The sequence below is a fragment of the Pan troglodytes genome, chromosome 4, assembly GCF_028858775.2.
Source record: "Pan troglodytes isolate AG18354 chromosome 4, NHGRI_mPanTro3-v2.0_pri, whole genome shotgun sequence".
Taxonomy (NCBI): domain Eukaryota; kingdom Metazoa; phylum Chordata; class Mammalia; order Primates; family Hominidae; genus Pan; species Pan troglodytes.
The window spans coordinates 146,785,656-146,800,739 of record NC_072402.2 but is presented as its reverse complement, the minus strand read 5'-3'; the positions used below and the strand labels follow the sequence as shown (position 1 = coordinate 146,800,739).

Here is a 15,084-nt window from a genome sequence, read left to right as displayed (position 1 = left end):
ACTGCTGCTTCTTTTCCTTTAAAAACCCACCTGTAATTGTGGCTAATCCAAGCTCATATTCAGGGCAACTTGAATCTATAATTCTGGGTTGCAGTCCTCAAACTTGGCTCAAATAAACTCTACTTATATTAAGTTTGCCTCAGTTTTGTTTTCCTTTAGGCCAACCCCCTGGTCCAGCCACACTTTTGCTTGCATTACTGCAATAGCCTCTTGCCAGTCTTCTTGCTTCACTCTTGTCCTTTTCCACCCTGTCTATTCTCAACACAGCAGCTGGAGTGATTCTTTCAAATCATAAGTCATATCACTCTTCCACCGAAAATTCTCCAATGGTTGCCATTTCACTCAGATGAAAGCCACCATCCTTAAAATGATCTAGCAAGCTCTACATACCCAGGCCCCTGTTACCTCTCTGACTTCATCTCCTGCTAATCTCCCTATGCTGCCGAATCTTCAGTCATCCTTTGGAACCCACTCTGCACTCTTCTCTACCCTGTGCTGTGCCCCCAGGAGGCTGGCCTCTACGGGCTTCCTTCACAAAGCTCTCTCAATCTTTGGCTTCCAATTATATTCAGTCATGGGAAGATGGAAGGTGAGAAGATGGAGTATTTATTCTGCTGGCCCCTTTCCATTCATGACCTTGGCTAGGCCATAACTATGTTTCTCTATGAAAGACACAGCCCCTGGCCCTGGGCCCTGGCTGCAGCCAGCTCTTGCCTAGATTCCACTAGCTACCTCTCCTTTTGTGCCTTCAGGCCTAAGGATGTTATGGTTTCTTTTTATTTCTAGCCCTGGAGTGTGTCATCATACTTGCTGGTTTGCCTTAAGCCTGCCTACACTTTTGTAATGAAGATCTTTCTTCATTCTTTCTTTAATTATGACCTTGAAGGTGTCTGCTTCCTACCTCTTTCTCACCATGTTCAAGTCACACTCTCTTCTGCCCTTCCTCTATCATGATGGGCACGCTTCTGCCCCAGGGCCTTTGCACTGGCTCTTCGCTTTTCCTGGCATGCTTTTCCCCTGGCTGCCCCTGGATCCTTCCCTCATGTCCTTTCGGTCTTTGCTCAGTTGTCGTTTTCTCAGTGATGACTACTGTCTCTCTGCCCTTCTGAAAACTGCAGCCCCTCTACTGTGGCAGACCCTTTTTTTTTCCATAACACTTTCCGCCATCTAACACACTGTACAATTTACTTATTTATTATGTTTCTTGCCTTTCTCCTTTCACTAGAATGTGAAAGCTACATGAGGGCGATATGTTGTCTTTTTTCCTTGCTGATTATCCTCTAGACTTAGATAAATGCCTAGGTGTAGAAGGTGCTCAATAAATATTTGTTCACTGAACAATTTGTTGAGAAATGACATATTCTTGTCTCTTATGGGATCTGTATTAGTTTCCTAGGACTACTCTAACAAAGTACCACAAACTGGGTTGAAACAATAGAAATGGATTGTCTTACAGTTCTGGAAACTAGAAGTCCAAAATCAAGGCATCAGCATGGCTGTACTCCCCCTGAAACCTGTAGGGGGAATCTTTCCTTGTCTTTTTCTAGTTTCTGGTGGTTTGCAGGCAATGCTTGGTATTCTTTGGTTTGTGGCTACGTAACTCCAATCTCTGCCTTCATTGTCACATGGAGCGCTCCTTGTGTGTCCTTGTCTATTCACAGGTTTTTTTTTTTTTTTTTTTTTTTTTGAGATGGAGTCTTGCGCTGTCACGGAGGCTGGATTGCCGTGGCGCGATCTCGACTCACTGCAAGCTCTGCCTCCCGGGTTCACGCCATTCTCCTGCCTCAGACTCCCGCGTAGCTGGGACTACAGGCCACCACGCCCGGCTAATTTTTTTTGTATTTTTAGTAGAGGCAGGGTTTCGCCATGTTAGCCAGGATGGTCTCGATCCCCTGATCTTGTGATCCACCTGCCTTGGCCTCCCAAAGTGCTGGGATTACAGGCGTGAGCTACCACGCCTGGTCCACAGGTTGTTTTTTTATAAGGACATTTTTATAAGATCATATTGGATTAGGGACCTACCCTCCTCTAGTATAACCTTGTCTTAAATGATTATATCTACAACAAGCCTATTTCTGAATAAAGTCAGATTCAGAGGGTGAGGACTTCAACCTATCTTTTTCAGGGGGACACAATTCAACTGATAACGGGATCTTTTCAGTTTTTCCCTGGAATTATAGTACCTAAGTTATGATTGCTCCAACTAGATTACAATTTTTCTAAGAAAAAAGTTCAATTTTATGTCTGAAATGGCATACTGGTGGGTGGCTCTTGGGTTGGATTTGGTCTGCAGGCAAGTTTGTCTGTCCTGAGGTATTGGACCACATAGTGCTTTGAAAGATTTTTTGAAATAATTTATAAATATTTATTTATTTATTTTTAGCATTTTCTTAGAGATAGGGTATTTATATGTTGCCCAGGCTGGTCTTGGACTCCTAGCCTCAAGTAATTCTCCTGCCTTAGCCTCCTATAGCTTATAAACATTTAAACGTTAGGAAGCTTCACTTACAAATCTGGATTTTTGGTTTCCATGACAAAAGAGAATGTGTGGTTGCACAGGCCTGTCTTGCACCATGTTCCTCAATGCCCAAAGCCTAGCAGGGGCTTCTTCTTAGACAGAGCAGTGCCCTCCATGCCCCACAGGTACACCTCTCCCTGTTGTTGCCCCAACCTTGACACCAATGAAACTTCTTTTGCAAAGATTATGACAGTGAGAGGAGTTTAATGTGACTGATTTCATCTTGCTTCTAGCCTCACAGGCTGGCTGTCTTTGCTCATCCCTAGGTGTAGGCCAAGCTAACCATGGGAGGAATTTAGTTTGTAGTCTAACTTTGAAGCAAGGATGATAACAGTCCCTCCCTAAAATGAATTCCCTTGTTGTTTGGGGGCTGAAACTGCCTTTGTAAGGCTAATGAAAAGCCATAAGATTAAGATTATGGGAGGGACCTGAATTCTGCTAAAATGTAGATATAGTTTCTATAATCCCTTATTGTTCAGGAGTCATGTGGTCAGAGGTCACAAGATTTGTGACTTTCCCAATTGCTTCTGTAGGTAACACCACTATTGTAGAACCTAAAATTGGTCTTTTGAGATGTCTTTCAGACTTTTACATTCTGGCAACTGACTGAGCCCACCCAGACTCATTACTCATGACTTCACCTGTCCTGTGTTTCCCATCTAGAAACAAACTCAGTGCATGAGGACTATTTTCCACATTCCTATGATTGCACCCCCAACCAATCAGCAGCACCCAACCCCTCCCTGCCTGCCCACCAAACTATCCTTGAAAAACCCTAAACTCTGAGTCTTCAGGGAGATTGACTGGAGTGATAACCCTGGTTGTTCTGCATGGCTGGCCTCACATTAATGAAAGGTTTTCTTTGCTGCAATACCAGTCTCAGTGAACTGGTTTTGTCTGTGCAGCAGGCAGAAAGAATCCATCAGGCAATTACAGTGGGATCAGCTGCCACTTATCTCCTGGCCAGTTCACTCATTTCTATCAGCTGCGTGGCTCTTGTAGCCATATGAGCTTGTAACCCCTGAACACCAAACAAATATTAAGGGAAAACAGGTATTCCATAATGATGGCAATGATGGTGATGGTGGTGAGTTGAAGGTGGGTTGGAGCTCCACTTTTTTTTTTTTTTTTACCGTATACTCTTGAAGCTTTCTCAATCTAGCTTTTATCTCCACTGCTCCACCAAGATGTTCAGTGGTAAATTCTCTGTGCACTTCTTACTTATTAGCAGCATTTGACATAGTTAATCACCTTCTGCTCTTGAAACACTTTCTTCACTTGAATTCTGTACCATCTTATGCTCTTGGTGCATATCGTCTCACTGGCCACTCTTTCTCTATCGCTTTTGCTGTTTTCTACTCCTTTCTTATTCATATAAAAATTAATGTGCTTGTAGGGCTCATTCTTGATATATCTTCTGTATTCTATCCTCCACTTTCTGCCTTAAGAGATCTTGCTTGGTCTTCCAACTTTACATACCCTCTACACAGTGACAACTCCCAAATACTTACCTTCAGCTTTTAACTTCTCCATGAACTCCAGATTGCTTTGTCTAACATTTGCTTGGATATACTAAAGGACTATTAAATATTACATATACAAAACCAAACTCCTGGTTTCAATTCACAAAGCTTCTTTTCTCCTAGCATTTAACATTTCAATAAATATTAAATTATTTCAGTTGTTCAGATAAAAAAAATCAGAACTACTCTAAAGTAGATTTTTTTTTTCCTCTCATACATTCAATGTATCAACACATCCTCATGGGTCTCTGTGATGGTTAATTTCATGTGTTCTCTTGGCTAGGTTATGGTGCCCAGTTGTTTGACCAAAGAACAAAATAGATGTTGAAGGTATTTTTTTTTTTTAAAGATAATTAACATTGACATCAGTAGACAGTGAACAAAGCAGATTACCCTCTCTAATGTGCATGGGTCTTCCCACTAGCTGACTGGGGGCCTTCCAATCAGTTGAAGGCCTTAAGACCGAAGACTGAAGTTTCCTGAAAAAGAAGAAATTCTTCTCAAGAATTCTTGACTGCAACATGGGAAACTTATGTGAGTCTCTAGTCTGCTGCTCTGTGGAATTTTGACTAAAGACTGCAATAGCAACTCTTACTTGAGTCTCCAGACTGCTGGCCTGCCCTATGGATTTCAGATTTGCCAACCCTCACAGGAGCCAATTCGTTAATTTTTTTTTTCTCAACTTTTATTGGTCCTGTTTCTCTGGAGTACCTTGACTAATACACCCTTATTTCAAAATATGTCTAATACCTAAACCCTTTTCATCACCTCTACCAATAGCACTTTGGTTCAAGACATTATCATCTCTCTGCTGGATGTTACAATTGCTGCATATCTGGAGTTCCATCTATAGCCCATGAGCCAGGCTGACCCTTTAAAACCGTAAGTCATGCATGTTACTCTTCTTTTTAGTGTCCTCCATTGGCTCTTACCTTATTCAGAGTAAAAACTGGAGTCCTTAGATGACCTCTAAGGCCCTACACTGTTTGGTCTCCTGCTGCTTTCTCTGACTTCATCTCTGTGCCCTCACCTACCTCACTAGCCTTCAGCCACACTTCCTTTAACATGCTAAGCAAGTTCCTATTTCAGGGCCTTTGCTCCTGCTGGAAGTCTCTTTGCTCTAGTCAATTCATCAGGCTACCCAGGAGCAGAACAGCACAGTTTCTTGCATCTCAAGGGAAGCAATGACTTTATCCAGAATGGACTATTCATTTAAGACCTGCTGCAATGTGTGTGTTAGCCAACTGCCTAGGGTGTCATCTCTGACAGATGGCCTGGGATCCTTTCAATAGTTGATTTTGATCATTTATAGTCTGATTGTTGTTGTACCTGTGTAAGAGTGGTTGGTGTGCAGACCAGCCAAGGAGCAATGATAAGTCTACGCATCTGTCAGCGTGTGTAAGTTAGAGCATGGGGCTTCTTGTCACTGCCTGATTTTCAAGTACATCCCAGTTTTAAGTGGCTGTTTTCTAAAGAAACTCTTGTCCTTTCATTGTGGGCCCAAGAAAACATTTGAATTCATATTCAAAAACACTGTACTTCAGTAAGGGAAACACATGAGAAACGTATGGGAAGTAGATACTTTAAATAGACCTGCACAGAGAAAACATCCTCCCCGGTGGCAATGTGATCAGAGAGACCCCATCCCTCCTGCGCTCTACTCCCCGCCCCAGCTCTCATCTCTTGGGCTTTGTGTAAATGGTTAGCTGGCTCCAGAGGTTTCAGTCCTTCCTAGGCCTTTCTCATTGTGTGTCCTAGTAGTCATGGGAGAACCCACAATGTATCCCATGTATCAGAAACGTGATTCTTCTGGGCTGTGGAATCAACTAGACCTTGCTCAGTCTTGACTCTGACATTCATAAATGGTGGGAGAAGGGAGGGAGTTGGACAAGTTATACACTCCTCTTTATCCGTTTCCTCACTTACAAAGTAGAAATGATGCCTACATTATGGGGCTGTTATGGGATTTGAATAGAATAATGTACAGTGAGAGCCTGGCCCACAGTAAACATTCAGTAACTGTGTCTCAGGATGAGTCAGGATAGAGACGGGAGCAGTGCTTCAGAGACAGGCTCAAGACCCTGTCCTCTGGGGCTAGGCTGGTGTGTGAGGTGGATACTCCTGATCTCTGGTGGGACTGACCCCTAGGCCATTCTTCATCTGGTCACCCGAGTGCTCCTGTCAGAATATAAACTTGATCAGGCCACTGCCGTCCTTAAAATGCTGGTGATACTGACCTCAAGTTCAGCCTCCAAATAGCCTGCAACATAGGCCTGGCAGGACCTTCTCTTGGCTCACACCTCCTGTTCTTTGGGCCTCTCACCAGGGTCCTTTCACCACTTTGCTCTAGTCATGAAGGAAACATTGGGTGAGCAGTGCTCTTTGAGCTTGGTTGTTAGAGCAGTCATGCTTCCGTCCTACCTTGCTGGCATTCAGCCATATTTTCTCCATCTCCTTTGCAAGATCTCATGGGAGGTTTTCTGAAATTTAGCCACAGTGTCAACTGGATTCCCCTGCTCCACTGCCTATCTGAAACAGGAAAGAGGTTAGTCTTGTGGGACCAGTTTTGCTTGCATACCTGTAGACTTGCTGTATTTTTTCTTTTAGTTTTATTTTTAATTGACACATAATAATTCTACACATTTATGGGCTAGAATGTGATGTTTCAATATATCTATGTATTGTGTAATGAACAAATCAAGGTAATTATCATATCCATCATCTCAAACATCATTGTTTTTTTGTGGTGAGAACATTCAAAATCCTCTCTTCTATGTTGAAATATACAATACGTTATTAACTATAGTCCCCCTACTGTGCAATAGAACACTAGAACTTACTCCTCCTATGTAACTCTAACCTTTTACCTATTGACCAACCTCTCCCCATCCTTTGATGTATTTGGTTCTCCATCCCCTCACCTGTAAAATGCTGGGCTTCATCAGGTGATCTCCTGGATTCTTTTCCTGCACACCAGCAGCTGGGGTTTTGCATGTTCCCCAGTGAGGAGCTGGCTCATTGATGCTGCTAGGTCCAAGTGAAATGCTGCACCCACAGCTCCAACTTTATCAGAGAGCCAAGGGAGGTCTTTGCAGAGAGAGACTGGGTGGAGATCACTGTAAACGGGTGGCAGGCCAGTCAGTGTGGGCCAAGTCAGTCGGGGAGGGAGCAAGAAGAGCAGTCTTGATCTCTGGGATGTTCTCTGCCCTCCTCCCCCGCCCTGGCTGCCCCCACAAGAACCAAACTGTGTATCTCAATCCTAGAATGCGAGGAATGTGCTGCAGGCTGATAGGCATGAAGCGATCTGCTGAGAGGCAGGGAGGAGCCCTGTTCCCCAGGCCTGACAGTGCAGGAGCTGTGGGCCTGCAGGCTGGGCTGGGCTGCCCCTCCCACCCTCCCTGGGCCTCCTGCTGTAGCCGGGATATCAAAGGCTGCATTGTGCATTGAGCAGGCCTCGGTCCCTCGTGTGCCAGGGAGGAGGCGGGAGGAGGGACACCGTTGGGAGGCTGTCCCTTGCAGCACTCTTCTGGCCTGTGTTCCCAAGGGCCTCGGCCAGGGTAGGATGGTACACACATGGGTGGCTGCTTCTGCATCCCCAGGGAGCGGAGTCTGACCCGGGGCCCAGGTGAGTTTCCCAGGGGGCCCTTGGCCTGTGGCTTGGCCAAAGTGGATGGTCCAGTGGAGGCTCAGGGACCTGCTGGGTTGGAGAAACTTTTCTCCCAAAGATGGGGAGATGATTGTGCTTTCTGGCTGCCTCTCCTTCCTCCCTGGGTAAGTGTTTGTCATGCTGGCTCTGTAAAAAGGGAGCAAAGCCTGGAAGCATCTATTTTTTCCTGAAGAAAGAGGCTTTGAGTTTATTCTGTCAGGAGCTGAGCAGCACTGCTCCTGGCTGCCACTCCCAGGGTGTGACTAAGCCCTTCCTTCCTTTCTTCCCGAGATCCCCCAGGACAGGAAGAAAGTTCAGGCAGTGAGTTCCTCTGTGGCCTATGGGTGGCCATAAACTTGGCCTTAGTCATTCAAGCCTATTTTTGTCAGGGTTGCTGTTACTGGAGAAAAACAGGCAGTTTCCTGCCTCCACCTATTACAGAGTGATTTGTGTGTGAGTGCATGTGTGAGTGTCTGCATCAAGTTGAGGCAATGGAGAGTTGTTGCTCTAAGAAATTGTCAACTCATGGGAGAGTGACTTAGGGTGACCAGCCATTATGGTTTGCCTGGGACTGAGGAATTTGCTGGGATATGTCAGTTCCAGGCCAACCAGGCTGGTTGGTCTCCCTGAAGCAACCTTCTTGCTTTTTTTCAGAGGAGAATCAAGGTAGGGCCCTGTGTTCTCTTGTGTGGTGTTTATCAGGATGAGTGGTGGCTTTGGGGAAATGTGGGGTTAGATTGGTGGGGGGAGGCTTGCTTGGGAGATAGGGGAACATTGCTCCAAGGAATCATTCCTAACCCTTGTTAGAACTCTGTGTCTTCCTGGAGCTCCACCATGGTTCCTGAGAGAAGGAGCTAAGGAGCATCCCCTAGCTGAGGGCTTTCTACTCTCTGACAGACAACTTTCTTCTTTAGTCTTATGACTTGGGCTTGTAGAAGGCACTTGAGGTCATTAAAGTGAACCCAAAACAACCATATTCTGCTTCCTCTGCTTGAAGTCTTGATCTAGGCACCTTGGCACCTACAGCAGGGAGTGTCCCCCCAAATGATGCCCTTGGCACAAAAGGCACGACTTTAGCTATGAACAATTTCGCTTCTCCAGATTTCTCAGATGTAAACACTTTTCAGTCCCTCCCCCTAAGTCCTATTGTCATTGTGCCCCATGAGAGTAGAAACAGCATGGAGGGAGACATGCAGGACCACTGGTCGGAGATCGGGGTTCTAGATCTGACTTCCTCTAGCTCTAGTTATGCAGGTGTCATCTTGGCTACTCACTTGGTCTTTGAGGCCAAAGTGTCTGGATTTTATCTTGGTTCTTTTACTTGCCTCGACAACTTATTTAACTTCTCTGTGTTTCAGTTTCCTTATCTGTAGCTTTTATGACATGATTATGTCTTCTTCATAGAGCTGTGGTGGAGATTAAGTCTACATGTGAAATGGTGAAACAGTCTGGTGCACAGTTAGTTGAGCACAATAAAATTAACCATTGTTAATTCCATTTTGATGACCCCAGTATAACTCGCGCTCTCTCTGGGCCTCCATTTAATCATATATACAATTTTAGGGTTGTAAACTGCTGTGTAGAGGTGCCTCAGAGAGCTCTGCTCATGTTCCCTCATCCCTACCTAGAGCGGCTCTGCTTCTAGTTGACATCGTCCTTCAGCCAAAGATTTCCTGTAGAACAGAGTTACACAGCTGAAAACAAACAAACAAACAAACAAACAAAATATTGAAAAAGGTCAAAATCATAATAACACTATCATTCAATTACTTTATTCTTTCACCTTCTTTTTGCCATTGATTACTGGCTGACACCCCGCATTCACCTTTTCACCAAGAGTTAGCCTGCTATGTATCTCCCTCGAGACTTTTCATGCCATTCCCCCATATCATTCCCTGTATGTGTCAGGGCCTTTCCCTAGCGAGGTTGATATTGGTGTTGTAGGTCCGAGTCCAGTCGATCTGGATATTCCCATTCCAGATTCCCCTATTTATCCTAGAGAAAAGGAATAAAGTATGAGACCCATCCTGGAGCAACTTAATAGTTGTGTGACCTTGGGCAAGTCCCTCATGTTTTTTGAACCTCAGTTTTCCTGGCTGTAAACTGTATCTAATGGTGGTACTTATCCCATGGAACTTTTGTGAGGATTAAATTTAATAATTCCTCTCATGGACTTAGCACAAGGTCTGGCTTTTGATAACCCTTCAGTAACTACAGGCTGTTTTATCGTTAGTTAATATGGGCCACTCCTACATCACTTCCTCCTAATTCCTTACTGGTCTGGAGAAGTCTGTACTTATGTTTCCTGGGGTGCTTCTGCCTTGTGTCTGTTTAAGTGGGAGTTAACAGCAGACACCAAAACAGTGAGTCCTCAGGGCTAAGGGACACAGGAAAGGAGAAGGCTCTTGATAGCACTGAGCACTGGACAGCTGCCAGACTAGTTTGTGTGGAGTGACACAATAATGAACTTTGACTCTGACTACTCCAGGCACCTGCATTCTTACATGTGGACTCTGCCTGCAGCATCTGTTCCCTGGGATGGCTCTCAACTGCTCACAGAACTCCCCTAATCAGGGGGGACTGCACATGGTGAGAGGATAGGTTCTGATCAGTTGCTATCATCTCTGACTTCCCCACCCTATCTATGAGTTGTTTCTTGCCATTGTTTAATAAGCTACAGTTGCTCACTTTGGATCACAGAGAAAGCCATGTCAAAGTTTGTTGATCAAAAAACTTCTAGCACTTCACCCTTATTTTCAATGCCTGTTTGAAGAAATTTGGCAGATTTATGCCCTTAAATAGAAGATGTGGAAGAGATACATTCGCCTCTGTTGATCACTGGTGCTTGTAACTTTCCTTTCAACCTTTTTGATAAACGTGAATCATCAGTATAATAACAGGAGATCAAGGGTGAATGCTGATAATAGTAAATGATGCTTCACTTTTGAATTTTAAATGACTTGTAAAGCATTTAAAACTACTGATAATAGAGGATATTAGAATAGTTAGCCCACCATCTAGCTGTAACAAATTTTTGCATTATGCCATGTTATCTTCAGAACTTTACCTTTTTCTTTCTCTTACTTTTTGAAGAAATAAAACATCATAAACATACTTAGGGGCCCCTGGATATCTCTTTCCAATCTCATTCTCCTTCTCTCTCCATGTAGTTAATAACTTTCATGAATTCAATGGTTATGTGCTTTCACTACATATTCATGAACTCACAATCATTCCAAAGAATTGTTTTGCAGACTTTAAAACTTAAACAAAATGATATCATGATGCAACTTTTTTTTTTTTTTTTTGCTAAACATTATCATCTAAGATATATTCATGTGGGTAGATGTAGCTGTACTTCTAACATGCTATTCGTCCCAACAAGGAGAAAGTGGGTTTACATCATAAAAACTGCTGATGGTAGGTCTATTAGGTCAAAAAAGAAAAGAAAATGTGGGTACAGGAAAAAAAAAACATGCAGATAAATGTTTACTGTTTAGTCTTCTTTTTAAAGTTGAGCGTGGTGGTGGGTGGGTAGGAGCAAAGAGAGGCTGAGAGAGGAGAAATGAAGGTGAATTCTCATTTTCGGCAAGTTGTTGTGAGATGTTTCCCTGATCAGAGGCCCGGGACTTTAGAGTTCTGAGGTCAGGTTAATGTAGTGAAAATGGCAAGGTCCCTACCCATTCCTACCCATTGATTTGGATGGCCTCTGGCTCTTTGGTTAATTTGCTGTGTGATCTCAGTAAAATCATGACTCCTCTCTGGGCCTTTAGTTTCTCAACAGTAAAATTGGGAGTGGAACTAGGTGATCTTTTAAATCCCTTCCTTCATTCATTTTCTGCAATTCTTGCCTCTTCCCCATGTTTATCCCTCATATTCAATATGTCAAGATGCCTTCTCTTTTCTTGTTTAAAAATATAGCCTCATTCACTCTATGCCCTCACTTCTCATTGCCAGGGCCACAGCCCACATTCTCACACTCACCTCCCTGGATTTTCACAGCACCTCTTCAGCTGGTCTCTCTGCCTATTGTGCTTTTCTCTCCTTATCCTTCCCAGGTTACCCAAGTAGAATTTTCACTTTTGTTATGCAATTGCCATGCTCAAGAATATTTCACACCTCACCATCGCGTACTGTATCCATTCTAAACACCCCTGCCTGCCTTAAAGTGCTCTGCCATCTTGAACCTACCATACTTATCCATTTTAGTCCCACAACTACCCACCTCCCCAGCATGCGCAGGCTGGCTTCTAGCATCCCATGTATGTACAAAGCTCATTCCCACCCCATCCTGCTTTCCTCCCACTTACATACATCTGCTAAGAACACAAAAAGCAAGCCATCAACTGGGGAGTAATATCCAGAACAAGTATATTAAAAAAAAAAGCTCTTTCAACTCAATAATGATAAGATAAATAACCCAATAACAATTGCAAAATGTTGGAATGGACACTTCCATATAAAAAATATGTAGATGACTAATAAGCATGTGAAAAAGTGATTAACATCGTAAGTCATTAGGGAAATGCACATTGAAACAATCAGATAAACTGGCCTACCTACTTAGAATGGCCCAAATTAAAAAGACTGATAACATCAAGTGTTAGTGAGGATGTGGAGCAACTAGAACTCTCACACATTGCTGGTGGGAATACAAAATGTTACAGCCTCTTTGGAAAACAGTTTGGCAGTTTACAAATAAATCTCAGTGTTTTTCTGAATTGAGGGTTAGTAACTTTTTCTGATCAATAATAATAAAAATAAAACTAGCTTATATCAAAAGCAATTTATTGATTAATAACTGAAAATCTAGGTTTTTTTTCTTCAGATATTGCTAAATCAAGGTGTTCAGATGATGTTATCAGAAAGCTATCTTTCCTAAGCTCTGTTTTTATGGGTTGGACTCAATGTCAGGTGGGCTTTCTACTTGTGGTAGGCGCCACAGCTCCAGGCTGTCATATTCATAGCTTCTAGTCCAGTGAAAAGAAATCTCTTCACTAAGTGTGCTGATGAGGGTCCTAGAACTAATTCTCATTGGCTTAACTTTGATCATGTGGCCATGGCACTGCATAACCCAGTTGGATTATGCCTGAATTATGTGCTCACTTTTGGAGCTAGGGAGAGAGTCAGCTCCACATAGACTACATAGACTGGGTTCACATGGGTCACATGGCTAATGAAGAAGCCAGGGTTTGAGTCCAGGACTGTCTGATTGCCACTTGTTCTTAGCCACTTCTCTACCTGCCTTCAGTGTTAGAAAACAAATGCATGCCGATTACAGAATATTTGAAAAATAGAGAGCTTGCTTTGGCAGCATGTATGCTAAAATCGGAAGGATACAGAGAAGATTAGCATGGCCCCTGTGCAAGGATGACATGCAAATTTGTGAAGTGTTCCATATTTTTGAATAGATAATGAATGGATGCTGGGCTAAATACCTAGGTGATGGGATGATCTGTGCAGCAAATCACCAGGGCACACGTTTCCCTATATAATAAACCTGCATATCCTGCACAGGTACCCCTGAACTTAAAATAAAAGTTGAAGAAAAACTAAAAGAAGGGTGGAGGAGGGACTTTATCATTCAAAAATATCAATGTCATCAGAGAAAAAAAAAGTCATAAAAAAAGCATATGGAAATGTTCCCAATGAAAGCAGGCTAAAGACATTTGACAACTAAATGTAGTACTTGACCCTAGACTGCATTCTATACTGAAGAAGAAAAGATGATAAAAAGGATATTACTGATATTACTGGGGCAATTGACAAAGCTGGAATTTAAATAGTAGATTAAAGTATTAATATTAAAACAATTGTGAATCAGCAGCCTGTATTATTAGCAGATTGTGTTGTCTTTAACATACAAAACTTTTATTTTTCAAAAAATTAATATTTCAGTTAAATAATATTTAAGTGTGCCTATAAAAAAAGAAAAATTAGAATTTTGGAAAGTAGATGAAAGTATCAAAAAGATTGTTAAAATGACTCAGCAATTAACTACCATAGACCTTTTGGTTTATTTTCTTTCAGTTATAAAAATCATACATTTTTTTCGAAGGTAATTTATTCTATATGACAGTTTTTTGTTGCCTTGAATCATCTCTGGTTCTTTTCCAAGGCCCAGCTCAAGTTTTCAAACTTCTTCATGTTGAAATATAACACCATGTGTAAAAGAATGCTGTAAACGGTCAATCCATGTATAACTATTAGCTGTTTTTCCTATTACAGAATGCATTCTAATTTTCCAGCTTCCTTATTGTTTCTCAGAGAGGTGCCCTTCTGGCTCATGGGATCCAAGGCCTCTGGTGAATTGGCTTGAGCATTCTCACACTCTAGAAGACATCAGAAATACCCAAAGTGCTAATTAAAAACACACACCTCAGAACTCTACTCCTAGATATTTCAAGGTAGAGTAAGTAGAGAGGGGCTCCAGGAATATTATAAAATTCAGCTTTTCATAAAAATGTACCATTAACACATATACACCATAGAATACTATGCAGCCATAAAAAAGAATGAGAGCATGTCTTTCGTGAGACATAGATGGAGCTGGAGGCCATTATTCTTAGCAAACTAATGCAGGAACAGAAAACGAAATGCCACATGTTCTCGCTTATAAGTGGGAGCTAAATGATAAGAACTTATAAATACAAAGAGGAAAACAACAGACACTGGGATCTACTTGAGGGTGGAGGTTGGGAGGAGGGAGAGAAGCAGAAAAGATCACTATTGGGTACTGAGCTTCATACCTGGCTGATGAAATAATCTGTATAACAAACCTCCATGATATAAGTTTACCTAAGAACCAAACCTTCCCATGTACCCTGAAACCTAAAATAAAAGTTAAAAAAAAAAGAATGTTGAGGTCAGTAAAGGCTTTAAGAGGATTAAAAAAATTTACCATTTATATAGAATTGTGCATGAAATCATGTGTACAGTGTGGTGACTTTTCACAAGTGAATATACTCATCGATATTGTTTTATACAGTGGCAATTCATTCATTCTCATTGTTGTATTGGATTTATTTATTTATTTATTTAATTTTTGGGGGATGGGTCTTGCTATGTTGTCCAGGCTGGGCTTGAACTCCTGGGCTGAAACGATCCTCTAGACTCGGCCTCCCAAATAGCTGAGATTGCAGGCATGTGCCACCATGCCCGGTTTGCTGTGTTAAGATTTAATTATATATTATATATACATCATTTACTTGTCCATTCTAGTGTAAATTGACATTTGAATTGTAGCCAAGTTTGGGTTCTTATAAATAGTGCTGTTCTGAATATTTTAGTGGATGTCTTTTGGTCTTAGTGCATGCATATTTTCAGCTTGAATTGACACTGTCAGCTTTCCAAAGACAGAACTTCAGTTTATCTTCACACTTGCAGTATATTCTAGT

General features: G+C 42.3%; 1 protein-coding gene and 2 non-coding genes across 6 annotated transcripts in view; all 3 read left to right on the top strand.

Moving 5' to 3' along the window:
* Positions 1–15,084, top strand: part of SH3TC2 (SH3 domain and tetratricopeptide repeats 2) — a 188,961-nt gene that overhangs the window by 70,699 nt on the left and 103,178 nt on the right. For 2 of the 4 annotated variants that reach the window (XR_010157034.1, XM_527069.8), the window contains exon 1: positions 7,579–7,666. The exons of the other annotated variants lie outside the window; for them this stretch is intronic. Coding sequence is in view for 1 of the 2 variants with exons in the window: in XM_527069.8 (XP_527069.6) it covers positions 7,615–7,666 (52 nt within the window). In the remaining variant the exon portion in view is untranslated. Of the gene's footprint in view, positions 1–7,578; positions 7,667–15,084 lie in introns of those variants that run through there. 4 annotated transcript variants of the gene reach the window in all.
* MIR584 (microRNA mir-584) lies at positions 8,227–8,322 on the top strand. Its single transcript, NR_035924.1, has one exon. It is a non-coding gene; the product is annotated as a microRNA mir-584 (primary transcript).
* Positions 12,990–13,092, top strand: LOC112209405 (U6 spliceosomal RNA). The gene has a single exon (XR_002944133.1). It is a non-coding gene; the product is annotated as a U6 spliceosomal RNA (small nuclear RNA).